At 44.8% G+C, this 27674-nt stretch overlaps 1 protein-coding gene and 1 pseudogene across 6 annotated transcripts in view; one reads left to right on the forward strand and one right to left on the reverse strand.

Moving 5' to 3' along the window:
* Positions 1-2298: 2298 nt before the first annotated feature.
* LOC130846212 (60S ribosomal protein L23a-like) lies at positions 2299-2717 on the reverse strand (annotated as a pseudogene).
* A 6668-nt stretch (positions 2718-9385) lies between these two features.
* Positions 9386-27674, forward strand: part of ZNF592 (zinc finger protein 592) — a 51847-nt gene continuing 33558 nt past the window's right edge. Inside the window, exons 1-3 of one of the 6 annotated variants that reach the window (XM_057722102.1) lie at positions 9460-9547; positions 21912-22020; positions 26152-26235. Coding sequence is in view for 1 of the 6 variants with exons in the window: in XM_057722101.1 (XP_057578084.1) it covers positions 26135-26235 (101 nt within the window). In the remaining 5 variants the exon portion in view is untranslated. The other 5 variants (XM_057722106.1, XM_057722104.1, XM_057722105.1 and 2 more) reach the window with 5 other exon arrangements.

The raw sequence follows: 27674 nt of genomic DNA on the forward strand, positions 1-27674 counted from the left end.
GAGAAGATTGCCAACTTTGGGAGGAGGTAGGGAGGTTTGGGAGAACGTTCCAAATGGAAACAGCAGCATGGACAATGGTACAGAAATGAGAGACAGTACAGCATGGTCAATAGACTACGGACAATTAGGGTTGGTAGAAAAGGAGAATGAAAGAGGTACATGCAAGTGATGGATCCAGAAGATAACATCCATGATAAGATGGTTAGGCCTTATTCCATGTGATAAGCAAATTAGAGCATTGGAAGGTACTCTTTATCTTTTATTTATTTATTTTTTTAAACAATTTTTAAAACATTAACATTCTTTTTGTAAAATTTTATTTATTTATTTATTTTTATCTTGGCTCCGTCGGGTTTTAGTTGCAGCACGCAGGCTCCAGAGTGCGTGGGCTCTATAGTTGAGACATGTGGGCTCAGTAGCTGTGGCGGGCTTAGCTGCCCCATGGGCTTAGTTGCCCCACAGCATGTGGGATCTTAGTTCCTCCGGGCATGGAACCGGCATCCCCTGCATTGGCAGGTGGATTCTGAACCACTGGACCACCAGGGAAGTCCCTGGAGAGTACTTTTTAAAGCAGAGAACTGACAAGATTCCTTTCAGCAATATCCTCACAGCCGAGTGGAGAACTGGTTGGAGTGTGCTGGAGGCAGGAAGATCAATTAGGATAGTCTGATCTTAGTCCAGGTGAGAGATATCAAAGTCCTGAGTTACTCAGGAGCTCTGGTGTGTGTGGGCATGTATGGTCTTTTTTTTTTTAAAGAGGTAGAATAGGCAGAATTTTATTTCCCTGCTCTCCTGTGCTTTTCTTTATAGCACTTATCAACCTTGACTTACATTTACTTATCTGTTGCCTCTCTCCTCCCACCAGGATATAAACTCTAGGACAGCAAGGTTGTTAAGTTAATTTTGTTCCTTCCTCAAACTCCAGGGCCCAACAGTTCCTGGCACATAATAGGTACTAAACAATTACTTGCTGAAGGCATGAAGTTTAGCTGGGAAGGAGAAATGCAGCGTAATAGCCAATAGGGGAAGAATTTCTAATGCTCCACTCTGATTTAGCTCTGTGTCTCCTATTAATCTCTTCCAGAGCTCAGACTCCAGCTCAGTATTTGACCAAACAATAAATTGTTCCTGCATCTGGTTCTCATCCTTGTCTCAGTCTGAGTTAACAATCTTTCCTGGCCCTTTACACCCATCCTACCTGTTCTCTAACTATCTGCACTTTTTAACTGTACAAACTCTGATTTTCCAGGTTCCCTTAAGGTCCTTGGTCACATGTTTAGATAGTTCTCACATTGTTATATGATCACATAGCTGCTAGATAATCTGCCTCCAGATTCACTACTCTCCTTCCTTCTCCAGAGGCTGACCTTGAAGGACAGTGTCATCTGGGCTCATTTGCCCTTAGGCTTCCTCTTGGGTTCAGCCACTGGGAGGTACCACAGGAAGAGGGAGAGAGAGAGAGAGAGGGGCAGCACTATATTCCTAGAAATTCCTGTCAGCCTTCCCTCTCCTTCAGCTGTTGCTGTCAATGAGCACTGGCCCCATCTCTTTGCCCCTTCAGGTCTGGGTTGATGAGGCTTCTCAGCAGATAAGAGCCCTGAGGTACTTCATTTTCCTTTGTTGCTTTCTCTCAGTTCTGCCCGCATCTTTGTACATTGTACCTTCATTAACTTTCTTCAGACACACATTGAGCAGGCCATCTGTTTCCTGCTGATCTTGGCTGATACAAAAGTAGAAATTGAGAATTGCATCTTTTTAAAAGAAATGGATACAACTCACAAAGTTCACCTTTTTTTTTTTTTTTTTTTGTATGTTTTTTGGCCACATGGAGATCCAACCAGGGATTGAAGACAGCCCCAGAAGTGAAAATGCAGAGTCTTAAGCAGTGGATCAACAGGGAATTTCCAAAAGTTCGTCCTTTTAAAGTATATAATTCAGTGATTCTCAGCATAATTGAGCACATCATCTTTTCTCATTTAATATGTAATCAGATGTTTTCTGTAACTCCATTGGGTGCCTACTCAGTGATAAGTCATACAATGTGGTATACCATAAGTTACTTAATCATTCACGTGTTTCAAACTTTCACTTTCACAAATAAGGTTCTAGTAAATATTGTGCACGTGGCCCTTCTCTTTTGGGGAGGATTCTTCCTTCCTTCCTTCCTTCCTTTTTTTTTTTAATTTAAATTTTCATTTTTTTAGTGAAAACATTTATATTTAGAATTAGCCAGCTGGACTCAGTTTAGATGATCCCAATTTTGTTGGCAACATCCAAAGCATCATAGTCAGGAGCCAGTCAAACATATGCCTTCTCTCCATCAGGCTGATCAGGGTGTTGACCTTGGCCACGTCAAGGTCATAGAGCTTCTTCACAGCCTGTTTCATGTGATGCTTATTAGCCTTGACATCCACAATGAACACAAGTGTTTTGTTTTCTATCTTCTCCATGGCTGACTTGGTGGTGAGGGGGAACTTGACGATGGCATAATGGTCAAGCTTGTTTCTCCTAGGGGTGCTCTTCCAAGGATATTTGGGCTGCCGTCTGAGCCGCAGTGTTTTGGGCTGTGGCAAGGTGGGTGACATCTGAATTTTGGGGGGGAGGGGGTGGCCATGGACGTCTTTCAACAATGCTTTCTTTGTTTTCAAAGTCTTTGCTTTGGCTTTGGCTTTGGCTTTGGTGGGGGCAGGGGTTTCCTTCTTTGCCTCTGGTGCCATCTTCTTGAAAAGGAGGGAGGACTTAAGGAAAAGTTTCTAGGAGTGGTACTGATGAATCAAAAGAGAGTCATCTCTATTAAAGCTCTTCAGAGTACTGTCCAATTGCTTTTTAAGAGGATTATACCAATTCCCACTGCCACAGCTTTCTCTGAATGGCCTACCTGCATCATCTCATTAGCATTGGAAAGAACATAAGGAATATATATATATATATATTGCTGCTGTAGTAGGTGGTGTTACCATGTGGATTTCTGTGATAGCCATACCCACCCTAAGATACTTAAAGCCATTTTTTCAGCCAAGTGGGAATGGTGGGACAGTGATTCTGAGGGGATGGAGTAGAGAGAAGGTAAAGGGATTTGCTCCTTAACATTTCTCCTTGTCCCTCCTCCTGCCTCTTCATCTTGTTTACATACCAGTTTCTTCCTCTTCAGTGAGCTGGGCTTCATCAGGGCCTTGTGGTGTAGTGCCTGGCACTGTCCTAAATATCAATAAACATTTATAAAATGGATACATGACAGAAGAAGAATGTTAAGATATGTGCACCCAGAGTCGCTTATACTAGTATATGAGTATTGATTGGTTTTGTTTGAATGAACTCTCTGGAATCTATGCTTTCCATTTCCTCCAAATAAACATATTGACTACTGCTCATGCCTGCTGAATGCTTTGGACTGGTGAGTCCATCTCTGGAATACCTACATATTTCTTTTTCTTCCTACCAGTTTTGTTAGATGCCTAACAAAAGTCTGTTGTGTTTGGATCCCAAGCTGCTTAAGACAGCTGTTTGCCAGAGTATAATTAATTTAATTAAAATTACATAAACTGATGAGACATAAGCATGAAAAAGAAAGAGCAATTTCTATGAAATGTCAGTTGAATGCTTTGGAAATATTAGCTAAAGACCAGTTGAAAATTACTGTCAAACCAGACATAGGTGAGAGAATTACAAAGAATTTTTTTTTTTTTTAAAGAAGGAACCTCTAGTTATATTGCTTTGCAAGAAGCTCTAAGTCCTCAGTCAACTTTTTGTTTGTTTGTTTGTTTTTTGGTCACACTGCAAGGCATGTGGGATCTTAGTTCCAGGACCAGGGATAGAACCTGTGCCCCCTGCAGTGGAAGCATGGAGTCATAACCACTGGACTGCCAGGGAAGCCCCCTCAGTCAACTTGAAAAAGACAAATTGGAAAGCATAGAAAATATATTATGGATACGAATTACGTAAGAAAGACAACTCAAGAATTCTAATTGCCACTGTTGCTCAAATAAAAGGTTTGACCTCACATCAAAAGATTGACAAGTGGGTGTTCCATATAGGTTTCAAGTGAAAATGAAATGTTAATGTTTGTATTTGCCACTTTTTTTTTTTGGCTGCATTGGGTCTTGGTTGCTGTGAGTAGGCTTTCTCTAGTTGTGGTGAGTGGGGGCTACTCTCATTGCGGTACGTGGGCTTCTCATTGCAGTGGCTTCTCTTGTGGTGGAGCACAGGCTCTAGGCACATGGGCTTCAGTAGCAGTGTACAGGCTTGGTTGCTCCACGGCATGTGGGATCTTCCCGGACCAGGGATCAAACCTGTGTCCCCTGCATTAGCCAGCGGATTCTTAACCACTGCGCCACCAGAGAAGTCCCTATTTGCCACTTTTTATAATTCACTGCTTGAATATACTTTTCCAATTGACTGACCAACTACTGGGCTAGATCCAATTTGTTTGGGCAGGGATAAATCCTTATTCCCTATTCCTTTTGGTGAATTTTTATCTGCTTGCCCGTAAAGAGAGAGCCGTCTTCTCTAACCATACACGGTTAAAGATGCTAGGTGTCTGCAAAGTGTAGGTTGGAGTTTTGGGGGGAGATTATTTTAATTCAAAGAAGAGTAAAAGCCTATTGGTCATCAACCAGGGCATTATTCAGCTCAGCTTTATTGGTAATAAAGTTGATATCTTCATCTTTTCACTGGTTCCAAACTTCTAAGCAAGAGATAACACTTACTGTCCCTGGAGTGCTCCAGTAGTGTTGGAGAAGATGGATTCTGTGTATTGTCACAATCCAGATATATTTTTTCCCCTTTTATTTTAGTCCATGATTCTGTTCATTCAAATAAAAAGTTGTCTCTGGTAGTCTGTAGGTGGTAGTCTAGTCTTGTTCGAAGTTTGGTCTGTATCTCAAGCTAGACAAAGGAGAAAATACTTATGGCTCCTGAGAAATACTGATATCAGGAAATATTTACTGAGAAGGGAAGAGAAACCCAAACATGGCTCCTGCCAATCCTTCTATCCCCTCCCCCACCACATCCTGAGAGAGTCTTGCCTGATTTCTAGGACATGTAAACATGGCAAACTTAAGGTCACTGCCTGTATGGATTTAAATGAGAACTGCAAACATAGCAGGGAATAATAGTCTAGCCTTTTTTCAATGTCCTTTAAGGCATTTTGGAGCCCTATAATGGGTCATAAGATCAATGACCAGTATTTAAAAAGAAATAAAAATAATAAAGTTGAAAATATCAGAATGCATTGTATAAAATAATGGTAATATTTCATGAAATGTTTTGTTTCAGAGGTGTGTGTGTCTGTGTGCACATGTGTATATATTCTGGGTTGAAATGTGGAATATATTTCTTATGGAAGGTCACAGTCAAAAAAAGTGCAAAGAATATTATTCAGCCATAAGAAAGAGGGAAATCATGACATTTTTGAAAACATGGATGGATCCTGAGGACATTATGTGAAGTAAAATAAATCACAGAAAGACAAATACTGTGATTTCACTTATATATGGAATCTTAAAAACACCCGACCTCATAGAAAGTCGTAAAAAAAATTTTTTTTTGGCAAAGCATTGGTTTAAAGCGCACATTTCCTCTTCCTTGCATTTTCACTCTTTGCTAATTTGCTCTCCAAAACTGCTGCTTTGTGAATAAAAATTGTAGTAATGAATAACCAGAGAAGCAAGGGCTAGTTCTCACTCTGTGAACAGCTGGAATGAAAAAACTGTTGTCCCTACCTCTTCACTCTGAGTCAATCAGATGCCCAGATATCATTAAGGTAGAAGGGCTAAGATCTAGAATCTCATTAAGGAAGAGGTTACAGGAACATTACTTTAAAATTTATCACCTGCACATTTCAAGCTCCAGGGTTCTTCCAGCTGTCAAATTACAAAGGGTTCAGCTTGGCATTCAGGACTATTGCCCTACCTTTCCAGGCTGATTCACCTATATTTCTCCCACATGAATCTGTGCTCCAACCAAACTGACCTCTTGGTGTTGGCTGAAATTCTCGTTCTGTATCATTGATTGTACTGTTCCTTCCACATAGGCAGCCTCCTCAACTTGCCCATCTCTGCTTGCCAAAGTCCCATCCATCTTTCAAAGATCCATTTCCAACTTCCTTTCCTGATTTCTAATATCTTTCTTTTGAATTCCATACATATCTTAAAAAAAAAATACCTTTCATAAAAATACACTTTAAAATGTCATTTTTCCTGATTTCAAGATAAATATTAATATACTACTATAAAAATAAGAAAATACAGTCACAGAAGAAAAGAAAAATCCCATTTTAAAATCTATGTGTGATACACATTTATGTATATTTATACATTACAAGCTGGTATTATGTCATCTTATGATGTGCTTTTTAATTACAAGTACATGCCATGTCATTAACCTTTTTCTTCAACATGATTTTTATTTATTTTTTTTTATTTTTTTGGGGGTACACCAAGTTCAATCGTCTGTTTTCATACACATATCCCCGTATTCCCTCCCTTCCTTGACTTCCCCCCCTCGAGTCCCCCCCACCCTCCCCGTCCCAGTCCTCTAAGGCATCTTCCATCCTCGAGTTGGACTCCCTTTGTTATACAACTTCCCACTGACTATCTATTTTACAGTTGGTAGTATATATATGTCTGTGCTACTCTCTTGCTTCCTCTCAGTTTCCCCTTCACCCACCGCCCCCTCCCATACCTCGAGTTCTCCAGTCCATTCTCTGTATCTGCGTCCTTGTTCTTGTCACTGAGTTCATCAGTACCATTTTTAGATTCCGTATATGTGAGTTAGCATACAATATTTGTCCTTCTCTTTCTGACTTACTTCACTCTGTATGACAGATTGTAGTTCTATCCACCTCATTACATACAGCTCCATCTCATCCCTTTTTATAGCTGAGTAATATTCCACTGTATATATATGCCACATCTTCTTTATCCATTCATTTGTTGATGGGCATTTAGGCTGCTTCCATGTCCTGGCTATTGTAAACAGTGCTGCAATAAACATGATGGTACAAGTTTCTTTTGGGATTATGGTTTTCTTTGGGTATATGTTCCTTAAAAAACTACAAATAGAACTTCCATATGATCCAGTAATCCCACTACTGGGCATATACCCAACATGATTTTTTAAAACTTTTTGTTTTATATTCGAGTATAGTTGATTTACAATGTTGTGTTCAATATGATTTTTAAAAAATAAATTTATTTATTTATTTATTTATTTATCAGCTGCTCTGGGTCTTAGTTGCTGTGTGTGGGCTTTTCTCTAGTGACAAGCAGGGGCTACTCTTCTTTGTGGTGTGTGGGCTTCTCATTGCGGAGGCTTCTCCTGCTGCAGAGCACAGGCTCTAGGCACGTGGGCTTCAATAGCTGTGGCACGTGGGCTAGAGCACAGGTTCAGTAGTTGTGATGCACAGGCTTAGTTGCTCCACAGCATGTGGGATCTTCCCATGCCAAGGATCGAACCCGTGTCCCCTGCATTGGCAGCTGGATTCTTAACCACTGCCACCAGGGAAGTCCTTCAATATGATTTTTAATGGTTACCAATGAACTATAATATAACAATCATATAACACTGGGTATTTTGCATGTTCTCACAAGCATGGTGCTGTATTTTGGGGGAATACAAATGGAGTGGTATCCAGGGTATAGTGACAAATTTCCTAAATGAGCACAATGGAGTATGCTTTTGGAAATAGGAAATTGCGGCCAGTGATAATTTGGAGAAGTGTAATTTCCCCATGAATCTTTGGAAATACTGGCAGATATGCTGACTTTCCCACTCTACATGGAATAGGGGTTTGAGCCAATTGCACTTAAATTTTAAAGGGCAGTGACCCCCCACCAGGATTATGGTTGACTTTGGGGGTCATCCAGGCAGCTGACCCATGGAAACATGCAGGGCTGAGGATGCATGCCTCCCCACCTCAAAATATTTCTATCTTTGTGTATCCTTTAAATCTAGTAGGATTTCTTCCTCCCCCTTCCCCAGCCCTATTTCCTTTTTCTTTGCTGAGATACCCACTATTAATTATCCTCATCTTTTTTTCTTTCTCCCCCCCCCCACCTTTGCCCGGGCCACGTGGCATGCGGAAATTTCCTGCCTAGGGATCGAACTCGTGCCCCCTGCGTTGGAAGCGGGGAGACCTAACCACTGGACCACCAGGGAAGTCCCTGTATCTTAACTTTTATTCTCCTCTCCCAATTCCTTTGAGAGCTCTTCCTCAAAGTGGGGGGAAAAATCACCTCTCTCCTTTACTCTTACTACCCCTGGAGCTACAGGCCTACTTTCTTACCCCCTCTTCCTGCCAAACTTCTGGAATCATCACCCTTTACTGCCTTAATTGCTTCACTACCACATACTCCCTACCCAAGTGCTCAACTCAGCTTAGAGCCTGGCGTGCAGCAGACGCCGGCTGAAAGACAGTCCCACGCCTCGAGCAAACTGGCGTCTTTCCCGGTTCTTCAGAGGGCATTTCTCCACGGTTAGCAGTAGGTGCTCACTGCCAGACACCAGGGCCTCATCTCCGTGCTCTCCCAACCTCACCTAGCTGCCACCTTAACGCCGCCTGTTTCCAGGTACTCTGGGTTCTTGGAAGGTCCTGCCCGCCACATTCCTGGCCATCTGCCCGCCTCTCCGAGTTCTCACCTCGCACAGTCATCGCTTCCCCAGTAACTCAGAGATCTCGCAGTCTACGCCTGGGAGGCACCCGTTGCCAGGCCTCCAACTCTGTTCGCCCGGGGTCTCACGGTCACCCCAGAGGCAACACGTCAGAGTGCCCGGCACCCCCAGGCCTGCGTGCAAGTCCCTAGATCCAACGATGACCGAAGGTTTAGGGCTCACCTACTAAGTGAGGCCCACGCCACCTCTGCTACCTTTCACTTAACAGCCTACTAGGCCCCACTACGTGACAGATCTGAGGGAAGAGGACGCTGTCCCGGCTCCAGAGGCGCTGGCCGTCCGCTGGGGCGAGACAGCCGCGTAGGCAGATCGTGGCCCTCTAGTGGGGGACCTCGGCCCGGACCGAAGGGCCCTGCCCGGGAGGCGCGTCAGAGGACGAGAGGCCCAGGTCGCAGGGAGCGGCCGCCTGGCCGGAATCGCGCCGGGTGCTCGGCGGGGCAGGCGTAGGCCAGGGGCCGGGCCCGGGTCCGCGAGGTCGAGGGTCCAGCCCTGCCCGGCGCCGTCCACACCCCGTCCCGCCCCGCCTCCACCGCCGGCCGCCTCCACCGCCGCCGCCGTCGGGTCGGTGCCGTGCAGCCCGCCTGGGGCGGGAGGCGGCGGGCAAGAGGCGAGCGGCCGGGCCCAGGCCGGGGCAGCCCCTCAGCCGCACCGCCCTGGGCGGGTGCCCAGGTCCGAGTCGCCTTCCGCCTGCCCGCCCCGCCACCCCCCCCCGCCCGCGGCCCCAGCCAGGTCCCGCCGCCAGGCCGGCTCCCGCCCCCGCTCCGCCCCCGGAGCCGCAGCCCCGCCCGCCACCGCCGTCGCCATGTTGTGGCTCCCGCAGCCGGCGCTGGGGACGCGCGCGGCCGAGCCCGGGGCCTGCAGCCGCCGCCGCCGCCAGGTAAGCGCCCCCCGCGGGCCGGGCCGGGCGGGGCTTGTGGGCCGGGGCCGCCGCCGAGGCAGCCCCAGCCCGAGCCGGGGCTGAGCGGAGTCGGGGCCGAGCCCGCGCCCGCGCCGCGGCCCGGCCCTGCAGCCAGGCGGACCCTGCTCGCCGCCTCAGGCGGCAGCCACTTCCCCCGACCGCCGCCTGGCGGGCCCGGGCCGCCACCCCACCCCGCCCCCGGCGGACGGGCCGCCTGCCCCTTCCGCCGCGCCGACCCGCCGCTGCCCCGCCGGGCGGGCACGCTGCTGTCCTCCCCGCGCGGGACGGGCGGCCGCCCTCGGCGTCGGCCCGCAGCCCCCCGCCCGGGCATGGATAACGGTGCCTCTTTCCCCCGCTGGGGCGCCCTGTCAGCCGGACCGTCCCGGTCGCCCGAAGAGCAGGCGCCGTCACGGGACAGACACTTGGGGGATCGACCATTTTTGGCGCCCCTCAGTCCCTCCCCCAACCTCCGCCCAAGTTCTGACCCTGGGGAAGATTTCTTCGGGAGCAGACGGGTATTCCTGCTCCAGAGTTGGGGACCCAGGGGGTGACCAGGCCTGTTGATCAGGGTGGAGACTGTCTCTCTGCAGGGGCTCTTCCTGCCAACCTGGGGGGGAAAGGCTCAATGTGACCCGAGGGAGGACGGAGAGCGTCTGCTGGACAGATGGCCTCCTGGCCTTGGATCTGCGCGTGTGAGGGGGAGGGGTCCGTACGACCTTAGGTGTGCCTGCTTCTGAGAACCCCAGGATAATTGGAACTGCTCAGGGATTTTTAACTTTTTTTTTTTTTTTTTTTTTTTCTTTTTTGAGTAGGCCAGAGGAGGCATTAAAAATTCTGGATTGGAATAAATCCACAGGCCCATCCAGGGCAGCATGTCTGGCACCCAGGACTAACCTAGAATAGGACTGGCAGTCAGAGAGTGGGACTTGGGGGTAAGATGGTATTTGGCTTAGGGCTGGCCCACTTGCCTTCAGCTCTGTGTTCTGGAGGGCCTGTAGGGTGCATCTGTTGGTGTGTACAGTGTGGCTGAGGATACAGGATGTGGACAGACAGATGCCTGGCCTGGCGGGTGCTTGGTGGGATTTCAGGGGTTGTTTCCTCAAACTTACAGGTACATTATACAGTGAAAGAGAACAAGAAGCAAGGTGCTAGCACACATATTTTGGCCATTTTCCAATTTTTCCACTGGTCATGGCATTGATTCATTTAGTAAAATTTTACTGAGCCATTATTATGTGCCAGGCACTGGACTAGGTGTTGGGAGTACAGTGGCAAACCAGAAAGACATGTTTTAGCTTGAGCTCATAGACCAGTGAGAAGGCCCAATAATAAATAATCTTGAAATTTCATTCAACAACAAATATTTGTCAACCAATATGTGCCAGGCATTGTTTTAGAGGCTGTGAAGAAAAGCAAAAATAACTGCCCTTGTGGAGGTTTCATTCTAGGGGGTGAGACAATAAAATAAAATATGTAATAAAAATATAGTCTGCTAATAAGTGCTAACGAGAGAAAGAAAATAGGGAAGGAGGATATGAGTTATTGGGTAGGGACTGAATTTATATTTGAGTGGTCTGGAAAGGCCTCCTGAGACGGTCTTTTGAATAAAACTTTGGAAGACGTGGTTAACTAATCATTTCAAACTGTGATGAGTACCAGGAAAGAAAGGTGAAAAGAGTAGTGAGAGATATGGGCCTTGATTTGGGTTGGGGGCTCAGGGAAGGCTTCCCTTGAGGAAGTGACAGGCTGAGACCTGAAGGAGGGTTAAGAGTTAACCATGTGTGGAGCAGTACAGTGCTTGGCAAGTTGGAGGAAGTGAAAGAGGCCTGTATGGCTGGAGGGGGAGAAGGAGAGGGGCTGTAACTTCATAGAGAGGTGTGTCAGATCACTGGGGGCCTTGGGGATAGAGTGCCTTCCCTCCTTAGTTTGGATCCTATCCCCAGTGTAATTAGGAAATTTTGAAGGATTGTAAGTGAGTGACATGATGATATTTACATTTTAAAAGGTCTGGTGTGGACAGAGAATCAGGTAAGGCAAGGCTTTCTGCGTTGAGTGTCCTCACTACTTGATCTTTTTCCTCAGAGACTATTTTGCCCAGCTTTTAGGAAGGGAAAGGAAAATGAGTTAACATTTATGGAGTGCCTGTTAGGTGGGAGAATCAATGTTAGAGACTTTTGCAAACATTATCATATTTAACTTAATCCTCTGCACTCTAAGAGAAAGGGGTTGTCCTGCCCCCTTTACATATACAGCCTCATTTGTAACATAATCTGTACTCAAACCCAGATCTTCCTAATTCCAGAGCCCACTAGCTCTGGAGCCAGACTACCCAGTTTGTGTCTTGTTTCTGCCACTTACTGAATGATTTTGAGTTATTTAACCCCTCTCATGCCTCATTGTCCTGTTGGAAAAGCCTCAAGCTTTTCTCAGCTTAAATGCAGAAGAAAGTACCCACCTCCTAGGGTTGTTGTGCTGATCAAATTAACTGAGTACAAATGTCAGTTGTTATTGTTACTTATAATTTTGAAACATCCATGCTGCCTCCCGTTCCTATTGTCATTTTGGATGAGATTAAGTATATAGATAATTGAATTCTTGAATATTGTGAGACTCTCTTTTCCACTAAATAACTTAATGCCAATGTTCCATGTGATCAATCCTTCAACATTGATCTCTTATTTCAGTCTTGACACTGTGCTAGGGCTTATAGATACAATGTGAGTTCCTTCCTTCAAGAAGCTCAAGGTATCCAGGGGAGGTCAGATAATTAAAAGAATGAGCTACAATGTAGTTAACAAATTCTCCAAAGCCCTTGTAGTTAGAAAGCTACAGTTGGGAGCAGTAAGAACTAAATGCCTTGGGAAGTAGGGAAGGCTTTAGGGTGAGATGACTTCTGAACTGGGTTTTAGAGGAAGAATAGGAGTTTTGCAGGCAAATAAGACTGGGCAAAGGACATTATATGTAGAGAGTCATGTGTCAAAGCATGGAGCCATGAGAAACTTGGTTTGTCCAGGGATGCGGCTGGGAAGCTGAGTTGGGCTTGTGAAAGGCAGGTCAAGTTTGGATTTGATTCTGTAAGTCACAGGGGCCTATCAGAGACTATTAGATATACCATGATGAGTGTTGCTGTTAGAGAGTGAACACAGATGTCATCCTGGGAGGTGACCTTATTCCTGTGGGATCTCTGTGCTTTAGGATCTGGTTCTCAGTTTCATAAACCCGAAATTCAGTTTGGTAGGGCATGCAGAGCTGATTGGATCCAGGGAGACGGACTAACCAAACTTGGAAGAGACTGATGCATAAACTCAGGGTATTAACTAGCCTTGAGAAATGAAACTGCAGAATGACAGATGTTTCTGTCCTCTGGCCATGACCCTCCCCGCCCTCACCCCCTGACTTCTGGCCAGGGCTAGGACATACTAACAAACTTTTGCTCCTCAATTCCCATTTGTTTTTCTCAGGCTCCATGAAAACTAACCCTTTTTGTTAACATAATCTTTCCTCAAACTCTATACAGTGTAGTTAATAATGGTTATTAATTGATAGAATGAATGATTCTGTATGGTTTGGGTGGGATCCTGTGTTTGTGAAACTTAAGGAAAAGAAGGAATAACTTTTTTTAGAAATAAAGTATTGGAAAAGGGGGTTCCCTAGAATTGGGTTACTGGAGAAGGTATGCGGATACCAAGTGGTGTGGGTAATTTTGTGGCCAAGGGATAGTTGTGAACAGATATATTGGAAATTGTTGGGAGAGCAGAGGTCTGTGAACTCTTGGAAGAGGTGGGGCTGGAGGGGTGGGGGCGGTGCTTTTTGTTGCACTTGAAGGAGAGGTTGGTTTAGGATTTTCATCTTCCCTACACATTGGAGACAGAAAAGAAGGTAATAATTCTTGCCCTCTGCTCAGCCTGGTCATTGTGAGCTTTCTTGTTAGATTGGAATCTTCATGAGGTTTGAGCTTTTCTCAACACTGTCTTCTGCTTCCACAGAACTGGGAAGAGTGGTGGACCCTCTAGAATTTTGAATCTTTATTTTTCTACAGCAGAAAATAGAATCCAAATAGACCAACCTAGATTATGGATTAATTATTTTTCTTTTAAAACTCTAAAGAACATTCATGTAGAAAATTTAGCCAATACAGATAGGTATACAAATGAAATAAAACTGATAAATCTTATAACCTGGAGCTACTGTTAACATTTTAATATTTACTGTTTTTATTAGACCTTTATCTCCAGCTCTATCTTTATATGCAAGTTTGTTTTAACTCTTTCTTTTTCCTTACTAAAATAGGAGCATCCTGAACAGGAGACATCATCTAGTGCTGATGTCTGTGAGGTGAAACAGTTGCATGTACCCACAGTCTGTGTATGTTTCCATTTGTGGGCACCTGGTCCAGTGTTCTCCTCCTTCATGCTTTAGGAGTATGGGATGGGATATCCATTAGCTTATTAATTTTTAGAAATGTTTTTAGGGATAAAAATGCTACTTCAACCATTCATTTTTATTTGACAGTGGTAAGTGTTTATGTGTGTGTTGATACATTGGACCCTTTTTATGACTGAAAGAAAAGTCAATGAACACCTTTTGAGTTTGGTGTCACCACAGAATCATTCCTCAAATCCATCAGCACTTAGAGAATAGCTGTCCTCTGTTTGTTGTGCGACTTTGGGTAAAGTCACATCTACCCAGATACTCCATTTCAGATTCTAAAGGCATTGTATCAGAGGTAATGGTGTCCCCCTTCCTCTCATTTACATGCTCCAGGAGATGAAAAGGATGATGATGTCTATTTATGTGATTGATTGTAGAAAGACTGCTGCCGTGAGTGAAAAAAAGTGGTATGTCTGCTGAACAGATGAACTCCTGGCCTCGAGTCAGTATGTGTGTGGGGCAGGGAGTCTGTATGACTTTGTTAGGTCCATTTGTGAGCTCCAGAAATATTGGAGACCCATGAATTTTTTTCAAGTAGTTCAGAGGTGGCATTAAGGGTCTTCTGCAAAACTAAATCCACAGGCTTATCCAGAAAAGCAAGAGCGACACCCTAGGTTTAACTAAGAATAGGTTCACTTCCTCTGCAGAACAGAGTTTACTGTAAGATCTTACCTCTGAGTGGTGGGATTAGAGTGGTTTTTACTTTTTTCTTTATATTTTTGCCTGTCATTTGAATTTTCTATAAGCTTATATGTCATTTTTACAAAAGCAACCAGTAAATCTATTTTTAATTTTAGGGACAAACATTAAATACTCTAAAGCAAAAACTCAAACTGCCCAGAAATATGTCCCTCAAGAAGAGGTATGATGTTGGAACTGGCCACCCCTCCTTGGTCACTGCCTTTGGTAGATGTGCAGTAATGACAGCTCTCCCCAGCAGGTGAATTAGGCTAGGACCTCTGATTGGGATAGTTCCTGAATTCAGGGAGCCATGGCTGCATCCATTTGGGAGGAGTTGATGCGTAGAATGAATTGGCTTCTAGCTTTATTTGTTGGGTGTTTTTTGGGGACATGCTCTTAAGTCGCGGCTTTTAGGCATGGCCCTGGGCCCTTTCCCGTGGACCACAGGGATGTGGGGGATGCTAAAGAGAGGGGTTCCTGTATATAAACCTCACATACATTCCTGGAATTTCCCTCCCTCTGGAGGTTCAGCCCATCTAGGGAGAGAGGCAGGGAGCTGTCTCATATCCATCCGCATATCCATCCAGTTTTGGGGCATAGGAACATTTTACCAACACTGCCTTTGGCAAGCTGGAGCTGAACGTGAGCCAGTGGAGGGGGTTCTGGCTCCACTTCTATTCCCCTGGTTTGCTGCAGTTTACAGCATTCTACTCCTATCTGCCAATTCAGTTCCTGAAGTTGAAGTTGTTCTTTAGCAAGCCAAGGGCAGAGTGAGACCAGAGAGAGACGTCTTGAAGGTAGGTGACCATTGTAACTGCAAGCCTCTCAAGGCTATTCCAGGGCCTGAAAACACATCTGAGGCAGAGCTTTGGCATTTTTGGAGAAGGGAATCCAGGAGTGGGCAGCGAGCAGCTGTTCAGATTCTTCTGGGACTTGGCCCAGCCGAGGCTCAGGTCTGTGTGGACAAGGGCTGCTGTCTGCCTTTGCCTTGTTAGACAGACTCTCCAGACCTGAGCTGAACTGGCTGAGGCTGTAAAAACTGCTTCACTGTCTACGACTTCGTTAAGGCTATAAATCTTCAGACCCTTAAAAATGTTAGGTGTGTGATTAATACTACTGTTGTTCTTACTTAGAATGCTTACGTGTATTTAAAATCCTTTGGAGCCTTTTTGCAACTGGGCCATCGTTGATCAGTTATCTACAGTTGCTTATGAAAGGCCCACCCTGGGCCCAACCCAGAGCTGGATGCTCTGTGGAGCATAAAAGAGTCACGTGAGATAAACTTTGCCCTGAAGGAGTTCCCCCACTGAAAGCAATTAGAGAACAATTTTCTTCCAGACCAGAAGCGTCTTAAGGGAGCTTTTCTTTCTGAGGGTGGTGGTTACTTTCACACAAGTCACCCCTCTGAGATGGCTGGGGTTACCTCTGGGAAACATTCTCTGGTACCTAAAATGGATTGAATGGCCATTTGGGAGGAGGGAGGTGGTAGCAATGATGTAATCTCATCTTTCATTACTTCACTTGTCTCCCTTTGACACTGCTTTTCTAAGCATCTGTACCCTTTAGGAGAAAGTAGCCACCTACCCACAAACTATGAACCCCAGTGCCTAGCATTCCACCATTATAGCTTCATTTCTCTTAAAACATTTGTGTTTCCACTTAGAGTCCCCTTTTAAAATATTTACACCCCCAGGAGAGGTCAGTCTCTTAGCAGTTCATCACTAAACTGTAGCTTTAATTACCAGAAATTAATTAAGCCAATGGAGAGAAAGACTGGGACCCAGGCAGGCACTTGGGGCAAAAGTGTCCGAAGGGACATGTTCCTGCATGACAGGAGAGAAGTGAGGGCAGCAAAAGAAACTTCCATGAACATTAGTTGCTGTAGGCAGGTGCTACTAACGCTGGGGCCATGCTAGTGGTCCTGCTGGCCAGGGCATAGGGTACAGCATGGCCTAGCACTGGAACAGGGGGCTTTGAGGCAGAGGTAGAATTTGGACTCAGTCTTAAAGGATTAGAAAGATTGTTTTTCCTTCATTTAAAAAATATGGTATAGTTACCAGGGGGTAAGGGTGGGGAAAGGAATAAACTGGGAGATTGGGACTGACATATACACACTACTATATATAAAATAGATAACTAATAAGGACCTACTTATAGCACAGGGAACTCTACTCAATCCTCTGTAATGGCCTATAGGGGAAAAGAACCTAAAAAAGAGTGGATATATGTATATGTATAACTGATTCACTTTGCTCTACACCTGAAACTAATGCAACATTGTAAATCAACTATACTCCAATAAAAATTAAAAAAAAAAAATTCCCTGGCGGTCCAGTGGTTAGGACTCCAAGCTTCCCTGGGTTTGATCCCTGGTTAGGGAACTAAGATCCCACAAGCCTTGTCGTGTGGCCTTAAAAAAAAAAAATACACACACACACATGTGTTCAGTTTAGAAAATTTTGGTGCGTTCAAGAAGAAAACAAGTCCCTCATAGTTTTACTACCTGATGATAGACAGCAGAGGGGAGTGATCCTTTTACAATGAAAGTCAGAGCATGTTGCTCCTCTACCCCAGGTCCTCCATCTAAGGTAGCCTTCCATCCAGGAGTGAAAGTCAGTCCTAGTGGCCTCCATTATCTGCTTCCCACCTGCTTAGGTTCCTTGAATGCACCAAGCACTTTCCTGCTTCAGGGCTTTTCTACTAGCTCTCCCCTCTCCCTAAAACCTCTTCTCCCCTGCATTCACATGGCTAGCTTTTTTGCTTCAGAATTGAAAATGCAGTCATTCCAATTTCCAATTTCAGTTGAACTCCTATTGAGAAAGGCTGTATGACTAACTGACATATTATGAATTTGTTTCTTTGTGTGTCTATCTCCTTCTATTGGAATGTCAGCACTGCATGGCGAGGGATTTAGTCTGTTTTGTTCACTGGTATCCACAGTGACTAGAATAAGGCCTGGCACATAGTAGGGGCTCAGCTAATATTATCAATCGAATGAATGAGCATACATGCATGTGTGTAGTGTGTGTGTGTGTGTGTGTGTTTTGTGGAAATCGAGTGGGAAAGGGCAGCATGGCTAGAAGCTAGGTTGAGGGGAATGGGTGTGGGTGGTGTGGAAAGTGAGGATGCTTTCAGCAGGAATGGGGGTTGGAGACCTGGTCCTGTCTGTTCCAGTCTCATCTCTTACTGGTGCTGTTGAAGGTGAAGGCAGTGATTTGATGCTTTGAGGCAGGTGAAGAAGCAGCTGCTGAAATTTAGTCAGTAGACTTGATCTAGGCCTAGATTATGGAGGTTCTCAAAAGCCTGGCTTGAGGGTTGGCGCTAATGTGATAGTATAGGAAACTACTGTAAATTTTTGAGCAGAGTGCATGACCCATGAAAATGGTGTTTGGGGAAGATTGGTCTTAGAGAGACATATAGGATGACTGTGGGGAGAGACCAGAGGTGGCGAGGAAGGAGGTAACAAGGACAAAGATGGAGACAAGGAGCTAAACAGATGATATTTATGAGACTTAGTAATGGCAGAATTCTCCCCAACTGCTGTGTGGCCTTAACAAAAGCTTCTAGTGCTCCCGACTGGCTAGAGGAAAGCATTGTTCATGGTTTCAAATGAGTTTTGGAAGCTGGCGAGGATAAGTAGGTATAAGGTAAAGAGGGCGGGTTCTCCCCAGGTTCATTAGGTTGATGGATCTGGTGGGAAGTGAGCAGTTATATCCTGCACTGGGCCTGCATCTCACCTGGAGGGGAGCCTGTCTGTTCTTTCTGGTCTGCTGGAAACTTCCCTGTCTGAGAGAAGCTGTAAATGCTCTCAGGTTTTCTTCCGAAGCTACGCACATACCAGGACAGTATCTGAAATCCATTTGTTCGATTACCTTCTTTCAACTTCATTTTCTGTCTCCATAGTTTTATCTTTTCCTCAAAACAAATTGTCTTTGACTCACAAACCCATTTGATTTGGATTGGCTGGGAATACTTATTTCTAAATGGTTTCTGTTTCATTAGGCCTTTAGCCTGTTTTCAAAAAGGCTTCTGCCAAGATGAGATCAGTGGAGAAGTGATTTGGGTATAATCAGCTTCTTTATGATCTTTTGGTACAGTTATGTTTTGAGATTGGTGTTTCTGATATATTAATTCCTAGAATAAATATTTGAGTGCCTGCTCTGTGCCAGGCACTATAGGCACTGGGACTATAACAAGGAACAAAACAAACAAAAATCTTACTTTCATGGAGTTCATAATCTAGTGTGTGAGGGCTTATAGATAATAAACAAGTAAAACATAAAGTATGAGAGATGGTATAAAGTATTATGGAAAAAGCAAAGCAGGGATGGAGGATAGAGAGGTTTGGTGGGCAGGCAGATTTTTCTGCTTTGAGTAAGGAAGTCTCACTGATAAAAGACATTTGAGCAATGATCTGAAGGAGTGAGAGAAGGAGCCATGCATTTATCTGAAGGAAGAACAATCAAGGTGGAGAGAAAAGCTGGAGAGAGGAGGAGGAAGGTATGAAAGAGGAGGTCAGGGTGGTCCCACTGGGCTTGTAAATCCTAGTGGGGGCCTAAGCCTTAGCTCTGAGTGAGATGGGAAGTCCTGAGTTGGCTATGGGGAGCCACGATGGACTCTACCTTTCTTTTTGACAGATTTGCCACAGCAGCTGATGATTGAAGCAATGGGGCTTCTGCAGGAGCTCTTAGCTTAGAGTGGGCACCAGAGTCTGAATCATCTGGGAGTCTTTCCCAGGCCAGCTACTGGGGCCATCCAGGACTTCAGGGTCAGCTGGAGTATAGGTGTGACTTCTTGGACTCAGTGCCAGTGCTGTTGTTCTTTAACCACTGGGTGCCTGTCACAACTTCGGATTCCTAGGACCCACTTTATTCCTATTGACTCAGTCTCCAGGTGGACCCAGAAGTCTGCATTATTAAGATTTTTGGGGTGATTTTTGAGGCCAGTGGTCCCTGGACTATATTTTGGTCTAAAGACAGTGGTTCCCAGCCGCAGACAACATCAGTCCTCTGGGTTGTTTTCTAAAAACTGCTCGGCCCCACCCCTAAAGATTCTGATTTAATTGGTCTGAGGTGGGGTTAGGTATTAGCATTGCTCTGCAGGTGTTTCTAATGTGCTTCCAGGGCTAGAATTACTAGTCTGAGGGTTAATAAGCCTTATACCCAAAGTGTTTGATGGAGAGATTTGAGTGGGTAACTGTGAGTGGGAGACCTCAGGCCCTGTGGGAAGCTAAGGCAGGGCTAATCACCTTGCCAAGAATAACAGGAATCTTTCACAGTAATAAAAACTCTTTTCAGTTTATGCACTTTATCTCATTTGATTACCTCACCTCTCTGGGCCTTCATTTCCTTGCTTGTAGAGTTAGCGGCTTAAGTTTAATGGTTTCCTAGAATCTCTTGGGCTCTGACAGTTCTTAATCTTTCTGGTGTTGGAAGAACCTCTAATCTAGAACAGTGTTCTAGTACATTGTTTTCTAATCTTGGTCTTACAGCACCCTAAGGTGTGTCATAATTGTGGCAAGGGCTATAGTGAATGTCTCAATACCAGCTGAAGGAAAATGTGTACCATACACAGTAGTACCTTGGGAACATGAGGATGCTGGGAGACTGAACTGTGAAGTCAGGTCTCCTGGTTTAGAGTTCCTGAGTGGAAGGGCAGTCTCGTCATTGGAGGCAAGCGGGAGCCTGAGCGTTAGTCTTGGTTCTGCCGATCAACTGGTGAGTTCCCTGGGAAGTGGCAATAGTGGTTTTTGTTTTGTTTTGTTTTGTTTTGGCAATAGTGTTTTATAAACTGTAAAGCTGCTATAAATCCACGTGTGTGTATGTGGTAGGGTGACCTGAGAGAAGCAGCCAGTTTGGCTCAGTGGATCCTAATGCTCAGATTTGCCAGCCCCTCTCTGCAGCCAGACTGTGTTTTTAGGTGCCAGGGACAGTCTGAATAACTCAAAAGAATCTGAGGTTACCCTGGAATAAAAAATCAGGCATGTTCATTGGAGCACCTCAGAACTAACTTATTTTGGACATCAGATCTAAGACACTCCCTACCCCATCCCCTGCTCTCTGACTTTATCCTCATTTGGACAGCACAATGTCTGCTTGTTAGTTTGTTTTGAAATGTGAAGGTCCAAATAAGAAAAGGAAAAAAAGTTTTCTGTATTTCCCTTCTGTAGAATTGGGATAATGTTTCCTTCCATTCCCTTATAAATTTTCCCATTAATATTGTCTATATCTCTATTTAGAATCCAAACTAAATGCTGGTCTGTCAAAGTGAAGACAAAACTGAAGTCAAGCGAAGGAATGCAGAATTAGAGTGAGAGGGAGCAGAATTTGAAATGAGGCTTTTTATTCTGTCATTTGTGGGTTTGTGCATCTGATGGGCTATTAGCTAGTTTCTTCACATGGGCTATTACATTGGAATCTTGGAAGGCTGTGGCCAAACATTAGTAGTTTCCAAAGTTCCCGAAGTGATTGTGATGTTCAGTTATAGTTGAGGACCACTTAGTTTAAAAAAAAAAGACAAATGGGTCTTCTCTCATTCTCATCCCCTGCTTGGTGCTTGTCCCTTCCCTGCCTCTTCCCCACCTGTGACTTTCCCCCAGCCTGCCTGTCGCCGGGTCCCCTTGCCTACTCCTTGACCCTCTGCTTCCACAGCCCTCCTGAGCCTTGGAGGGTGAGCTGTGAGGATGGGAAACCGGCCTTCACTTGCCCTGTCTCTGTCCCCTGCGCATGCATCCAATCAGCCTGACATTTAGGGATTCAGTAGTCCACAGGGGCACTCTGAAAAATTATGAGATAAAGCTTGCCTGGCCACTGAGGTTGGTGGCAAGATGTATAACAAACACAAATATTTGCTGTGCTTAAGGCAGTGTTGTAAGAGCTTTACAAATATTAACTCATTTAAGTGCTATAACCCCCATTTTACATATGGGGAAACTGAGATACAGAGGTGAAGAAACCTGCCCAAGGTCACATGGCTAGCAAGTAGTAGAATTGGGATTTGAGCCCAGGTAGCGTCTGGGCTCTGAACCACCACAGTATGCTAGGCAAAAGGGAGAAGATCTAGCACTGGGGAAAGCTTTATCTTTGACTACATTTGAGGCCTGCTTTGAATTAATTAGGTTTGGAGATTTGTCTCAGAGTCTGACCTACACTTTATTATTACTATTATTAATTTACTTTAACATTTGCCTTCAGGCCTATTAAAAAACATTTTATTTTTCTTCTTTCCTTAGGTGGTGTTTGGAAACTAGACCATGTGCCTAGGTAGAAGTTATTCCTTTCTCCACAGCTCTACACCCCCAGCAACATTCACCACACCCTTGTTTTGAGAACCTCACTGAGGTATGGATGTCTAGGCTGACCTGAGCTGGCTTTGAAGAGCTGAGAGTTTGGACATATGATTTTTTTTTAATGTTCCTTGGTAGTTATTTTTTTTAATTGTGGTAAAACATACATAAGAAAATTGACCATTTTAACCATATTTTAAGGGGATGCAAGAATTTTTTTACTGGAGTGTTTTTGTTATTATTTTTATTGAAGTATAGTTGATTTACACCATTTTAACCAGTTTTAAGTGTACTGTTCACTGGCATTAAGGACATTCACATAACCATCACCACCATCCATCTCATCATCCCAAACTGAAACTCTGTACTGTTATATAACAACCCCTTATCCGTTCTCCCCTTATTCCCTGGTAACCACTGTGCTACTTTTTTGTCTACATAAATTTGACTACTCTAGGTTCCTCATGTAAGTGGAATCACACAATAGTTGTCCTTTCATATCTGGCTTATTTCACTCACCATAATGTCTTTAAGGTTCATCTATGTTTTAGCATGTATCAGAACTTCATTCCTTTTTAAGGCTGAATAATATTCTCTTTTATATTTATGTCACATTTTGTTTATCCATTCATCCATTGATGAATACTTGGGTTGTTTTCACCTTTTGGATATTGTGAATAATGTTGCCATGAACATAGATGTACAAATACCTCTTTGAAACTCCTTTAAATTCTTTTGGGTATATACCTAGAAATGGAAGTGTTAGCTCCACTATGTGTAATTTTTCTTAGGAACTGCCATGCTGTTTTCCATAGTGGGTACAGTACATTCCCACCAGCGATTCACAAGGATTCCAATTTCTCCACCACATTCTCACCAACACTTGTTATTGTTTTGTTATGTTTTGTTTTGTTTTGTTTGATAATAGCCATCCTACTGGCTGTGACCTTGGTGGTTAGCTAGGTGCACCCATGGAGTCACTAGCCAAGAGTCTGGCCCCTAGTGTGCTGACGTGTGCATATGTAGAGAAAATGATGTGATAACTCCCACGTACTCCTCATGCAGATCCAACAGTTATCAGTTCATGGCCAATCTTGTCTCATTTATACATGCCCTCCCTGCTGTCTTCCTCCTGCCCTGTGTTATTTCAAGGCAAATCCAAGATATCACATCATTTTATCTGTGAACATTTCACAGTTAATATCTTAAAAAGATAAGGACTTTTAATATTCCATTTTGTCTGATGGTGGAAGGGCACATAGGGATGTCCTTTGAACACATTATTCTCTGTCATTCCCTTGGATCACCAGGGACATATACAATGGGCATACATGTGGACACCTGGATTTTGGGCCCATTGCCATGCTGGGTTGTTGGTGAAAAGCTGTTTTGGCTGGTGCTGTGCCTTCCGGCAGAGGCTGGCTCCCCTTGGGTCTGAACAGCCATGGTGGAAGAGCCCACCCAGGTCTCTTGAGAAAGGAAGGAGAGAAGAGGGAGGAAGAAAGGGATAAAGAAGAACATGTGTGAGGGAGAGAGGAAAGGGGAAGAGAGAAAGGGACAAAGGGATGGAGAAGGGCATGGAGGAAGGAGTAAGGGGAGAGAGAAGAATGGGAAGGAGAAGAATATGTATATATATGTGTTTGGAGGTATGAGAAAAAGAAAAGGGGGGTGAGAGCAGAGTACCTGGGAGACGCATCCTTTACTAGGCCCTTGAGTCACCAGCTCCTAAACTCCTTAGTGATCTAAGGCAACTGCAGAGATACCCCAATAGTAACAGCACATTTGCCCCCCACCCACAACCTTTTAATTCTGGGATCTTTGGGACTGTGGTTTGCCTGTGGTAGATGCGATTGGTGGCACACTCAGAGTTACCAAACACGCGGGTACCAGAGCTTGGGAAGAAGTGATCCTGTAGAATGGCCACTTTTTCTTTCCTGGGGCCCTTTTGTTCAGGGAGCGGAGGCTTGGTTCCCAGCAGGTCTGAAGCTACTGGCTTCTTGCCTAAATGTGGGGGTCCCTACTACCAAGAGATGATGCTTTTACAAAGTTCAGTGCAGGGTACCTAAGGGTGACAAGTGAACAAGAGGAGTCCTGTCTCCCTTTTTTCTCAGCCTCTGGATCCCGATCCCTTTTAACAAAGAGCAGTGTCCCTTAGTGCTAAGATCTGTTTCAAGTAATGAAAGGAAAAGGGAATGCTGGTTACAAAATATCAGTTTTTATCTCAGTTCTTAGCTCTGCTTAAACTTTGTTGCCTATACCTCGTTTCCACTTGTATCATCCCAGGCAGTTGTACAGTCTTTTATAATCCCAGTTCCTTTCAGTTCTATCCTCTTTTCTTTTATCTTCTAAAAATCTAACAGCTTTATTGAGATATAATACCCATGACATATAATTCACCCATTTAAAGTGCATAATTCAGTGGTTTTTGTATATTCACAGAGTTATATCCTCTTTTCCTCCTTTTCCCTGTGGTTCTCAGAGTTAGCCTTCCCCCTCCACTGGTGTCACACTAATCCCATCCTCAAGACAGATGACCTTATTGTGGGGACAGTGGCCAGCAGGCACTTTCCACCAATAAAATATAATATTAAGCAGCCCTGCAGGGGCCCAGAATTCACAGACAAGTGCTACTTCAGATAGACCTTTTCCCACTGGCAAGGCCCTGTCACCACTCAAGGTCTCTCTATTTATAAAAAGTTTTAAAAAGCCAAACACAAATAATGTAGCAAATTTGCTAGCTGCTTGACTGGTAATAAACCTGCTTAGGAATCTGTGACCATCCTTGAACAATCTTAGTTCTGGACAGATGAGCCTGTCATATCATTCCCCCTTTCTAATGGTGGATTACCATCTAGTAAACATAGTGGAGCTTATAAACAGTAAATAAATGAGCAATTATATAATGTGTCAGATGCTCTAAGGGCTGTGAAGAAAAACAAAGCAGACTAAAGGGACAGAGATTGATGGTGAGGGTAGGAATTGGTATCTTATACACAATAGTCATAGAAGTCTCCTGACAAAGTGATGTTTGAATAAAGACCTGGAGTAAGTGAGGAGTGAGCCCATAGAGATTTGAGGGGAAGAACATTCCAAGCAGAGAGAATAGTAAACGTGGAGGCTCTGAACAGGAATATGCCCTGCGTGGTTGAGGAACAATAAGGAGTCTAGAGCAGACTGGGCAACAGAGAGAGGTGTAGGAGACAGAGGGCAGTTAGATCATTCTGGCCATGTAGGCCGGGGTGAAGACTGGATTGTACTCTGCGTGAGACAGGACGGTGTTGAAGGGTTTTGAGGAGAGGAGGAACATGATCTGGTGGGTGTTTTAGAGCAGTGTTCTGGCTGCTGTGTTGCGAGTGAGTAGTAGAGGCAAGGGTAGAAGCAAGGAGACCAGTGGGAACCCAGGAGAGAGAAGATAGTTAGAGGTGGTGAGAAATGGTTGGACTTGGATATATTTTGAAGGTAGAATTGACAGGATTTGCAGGGCACTCAGGGATGCCAGGGTTTGGCCCAAGCAACTGGAAGGATTGAGTTGTCGATGTAGGGGAAATCAAGAGCTGGATTTTGGACCTATTAGATATGAGGTGCCTATCCAAGTAGACATCCAAGTCTAGAATCGAGGGATACCAATGAATTAATGATTTAATGAGTGCCTGTTGAGGGGCTTATGAAATAGCAGAAGAGCGAACATTTTACTGAAGTAACTACATTAAAGGTAGAGAATTATGAGGAGAAATAAGTGAAACAAAAGGGAGCACAAGAGAGAATGAGGTGACCTCTGACAGGGGCAGTCAGAGAAAGTCCTTCTCCCTTCCTTGCCTGTAGGAAGCCTGTGTCCCCTTGATGAGCCTTTGGTGACACCCACAGGTATGTGGCTGCGAGGTGTTTTCAGTGGGTTGTGGGAGGGAGGGCACTCGAAAACAGGGTCTGGGCCTTCCGTTGTGTCCGCAGTGCCTGGCATGAGTCTTGGCATTTGGTAATTATTTGATGGCTGAACTTCTCCTTTCTGAGCCTCAGTTCTTCATGTGTAAAATGATGAGGTTGGACTAGACCAGTGAAGTCAACTGGGAAGCTTAAAAAAAAAAAAAAAAAAAGCGGGGATCCATCCCAGGCCTATTGAATCAGAATTTCCACAGTGGAGCCCGGGATTCTGTGTTTTAAAGTCATTCCCCATGTTATTCTTTTGCAGTCAGTCCAGCAGCAGTCTGCAGACGGGCATTTGGAAGCCACTGGACCAGATCATTTCTGAGGTCCACTTCAGCTGTAACACCCTGTGAGTCTTGTTAGAATACTTGCAATGCAATTCTGTTCTTGGGAAATGGAATTTTTGGTTGGGGTGGAAGGGCCTAGAGGGGGAGAAGAGAAGCTGCCTCTGGATGAGGGACACCTTGGGCAGGGCAGGCAGGGGCAGGTACGTCAGCTAGGGTTTGCAGAGGCCTCAAGGGAAGGTTCTTGGAGGGGTGGGGTGGGAGCAGTGACAGCCCACATGATATTGGGAGCCAGGTGTGTTAGGCCCTGGACATAGAGGTAAAGGACATGACTCCAATTTGGGGAGGCTCACAGACTGATGAGAAAACCCAGGACCCAGCCTACTCTGGGAAGTGCTACCATAGAGGAAGGGAGGAAGAGAAGGGCGGAGGACTGAGAGAAGACATCCAAGAGGAGGGACCCTGGAGCAGGAGCTTGGGGATGAGGAGGAATTCTTGGGCAGATTTCTGTTTGGGGCCAGTCAGGAGGAACAGCTCAAGCTCTGACACCAGCGACTGAAAGGTAACCTGGGAAGTGGCTGGAAAGGTGGACACAGACCAGATGGGAATGGATTCTGCATGCTAGGATAAGAGTCTGAGCTCTATTCTGAAGGAATTTTGAACGGGGACATCTCTGTGATCAGAAAAGTGTTTTACAGCAACCATTCTGGCAAAGTATACATTGGCAGGACTAAGACCAGATAGAGGAAAAGACAAGTGAAACGCTTTGTTGTTTTGTCTGGGTGCGTCGTGGCACCTGCTTTCTTGTATACTTCTGAGAATCTCTTTGGGCTGATTTTTACTAATGATTAGAATACAAGATGCCTCATGAAATGAGGCATTGGCCACTGACTGACTCAGAACGTCTGTGACTTGGGGTCACTTAGACCTATAAGGAAGCTTCAGATGTGTATTTAGGAGGGCAGTAGTATATATGTGGTAGAGAGTCTGCTTGTCTACTTTAGGACTTAAGTTTTATGTAGAAATCCAATAGTTCTAGATTAATTTGCCCAGCTGTTGTAACCCAGGGTGTTCAAGGCCTCAGAGATCCTTCAAGCTAGTTTAATTTTACATATTAAACCAAGGCCTGCCCAAGATCCTCACACAGGGAGTTGGTGACAGTGTAGGGGTGAAAGCTAGTTCTTTGTGGTTCACAATTTCTTATTCTTTTAGGTCTACTATTCCCAGTCTGGGGCTCCATTCTGGGTCCAGGAACATGGAATTCTTTGTTTCCGTTTCCTTTGATCCAGCTGAAGTTTTACTGAGCTCCCTTCTCTGCCACCTTTAGAAGCAGTATCTTCTGATAAGTACTCCAGCCAGAGTCCAGAATGAAGTTCCTATAGGTCATGGGAGTTGCAGCTTGCTCTTGTGTTTGCTCGCTCATTCTCTCTTTCCCCTTGCCCAGTTCTCCCACCTGGGAACCAACTCAAGTACTTCCTTAGCGTCAGCTAAATAATACCCCCCC

The sequence above is a fragment of the Hippopotamus amphibius genome, chromosome 2 (genome assembly GCF_030028045.1).
Source record: "Hippopotamus amphibius kiboko isolate mHipAmp2 chromosome 2, mHipAmp2.hap2, whole genome shotgun sequence".
Classification (NCBI taxonomy): domain Eukaryota; kingdom Metazoa; phylum Chordata; class Mammalia; order Artiodactyla; family Hippopotamidae; genus Hippopotamus; species Hippopotamus amphibius.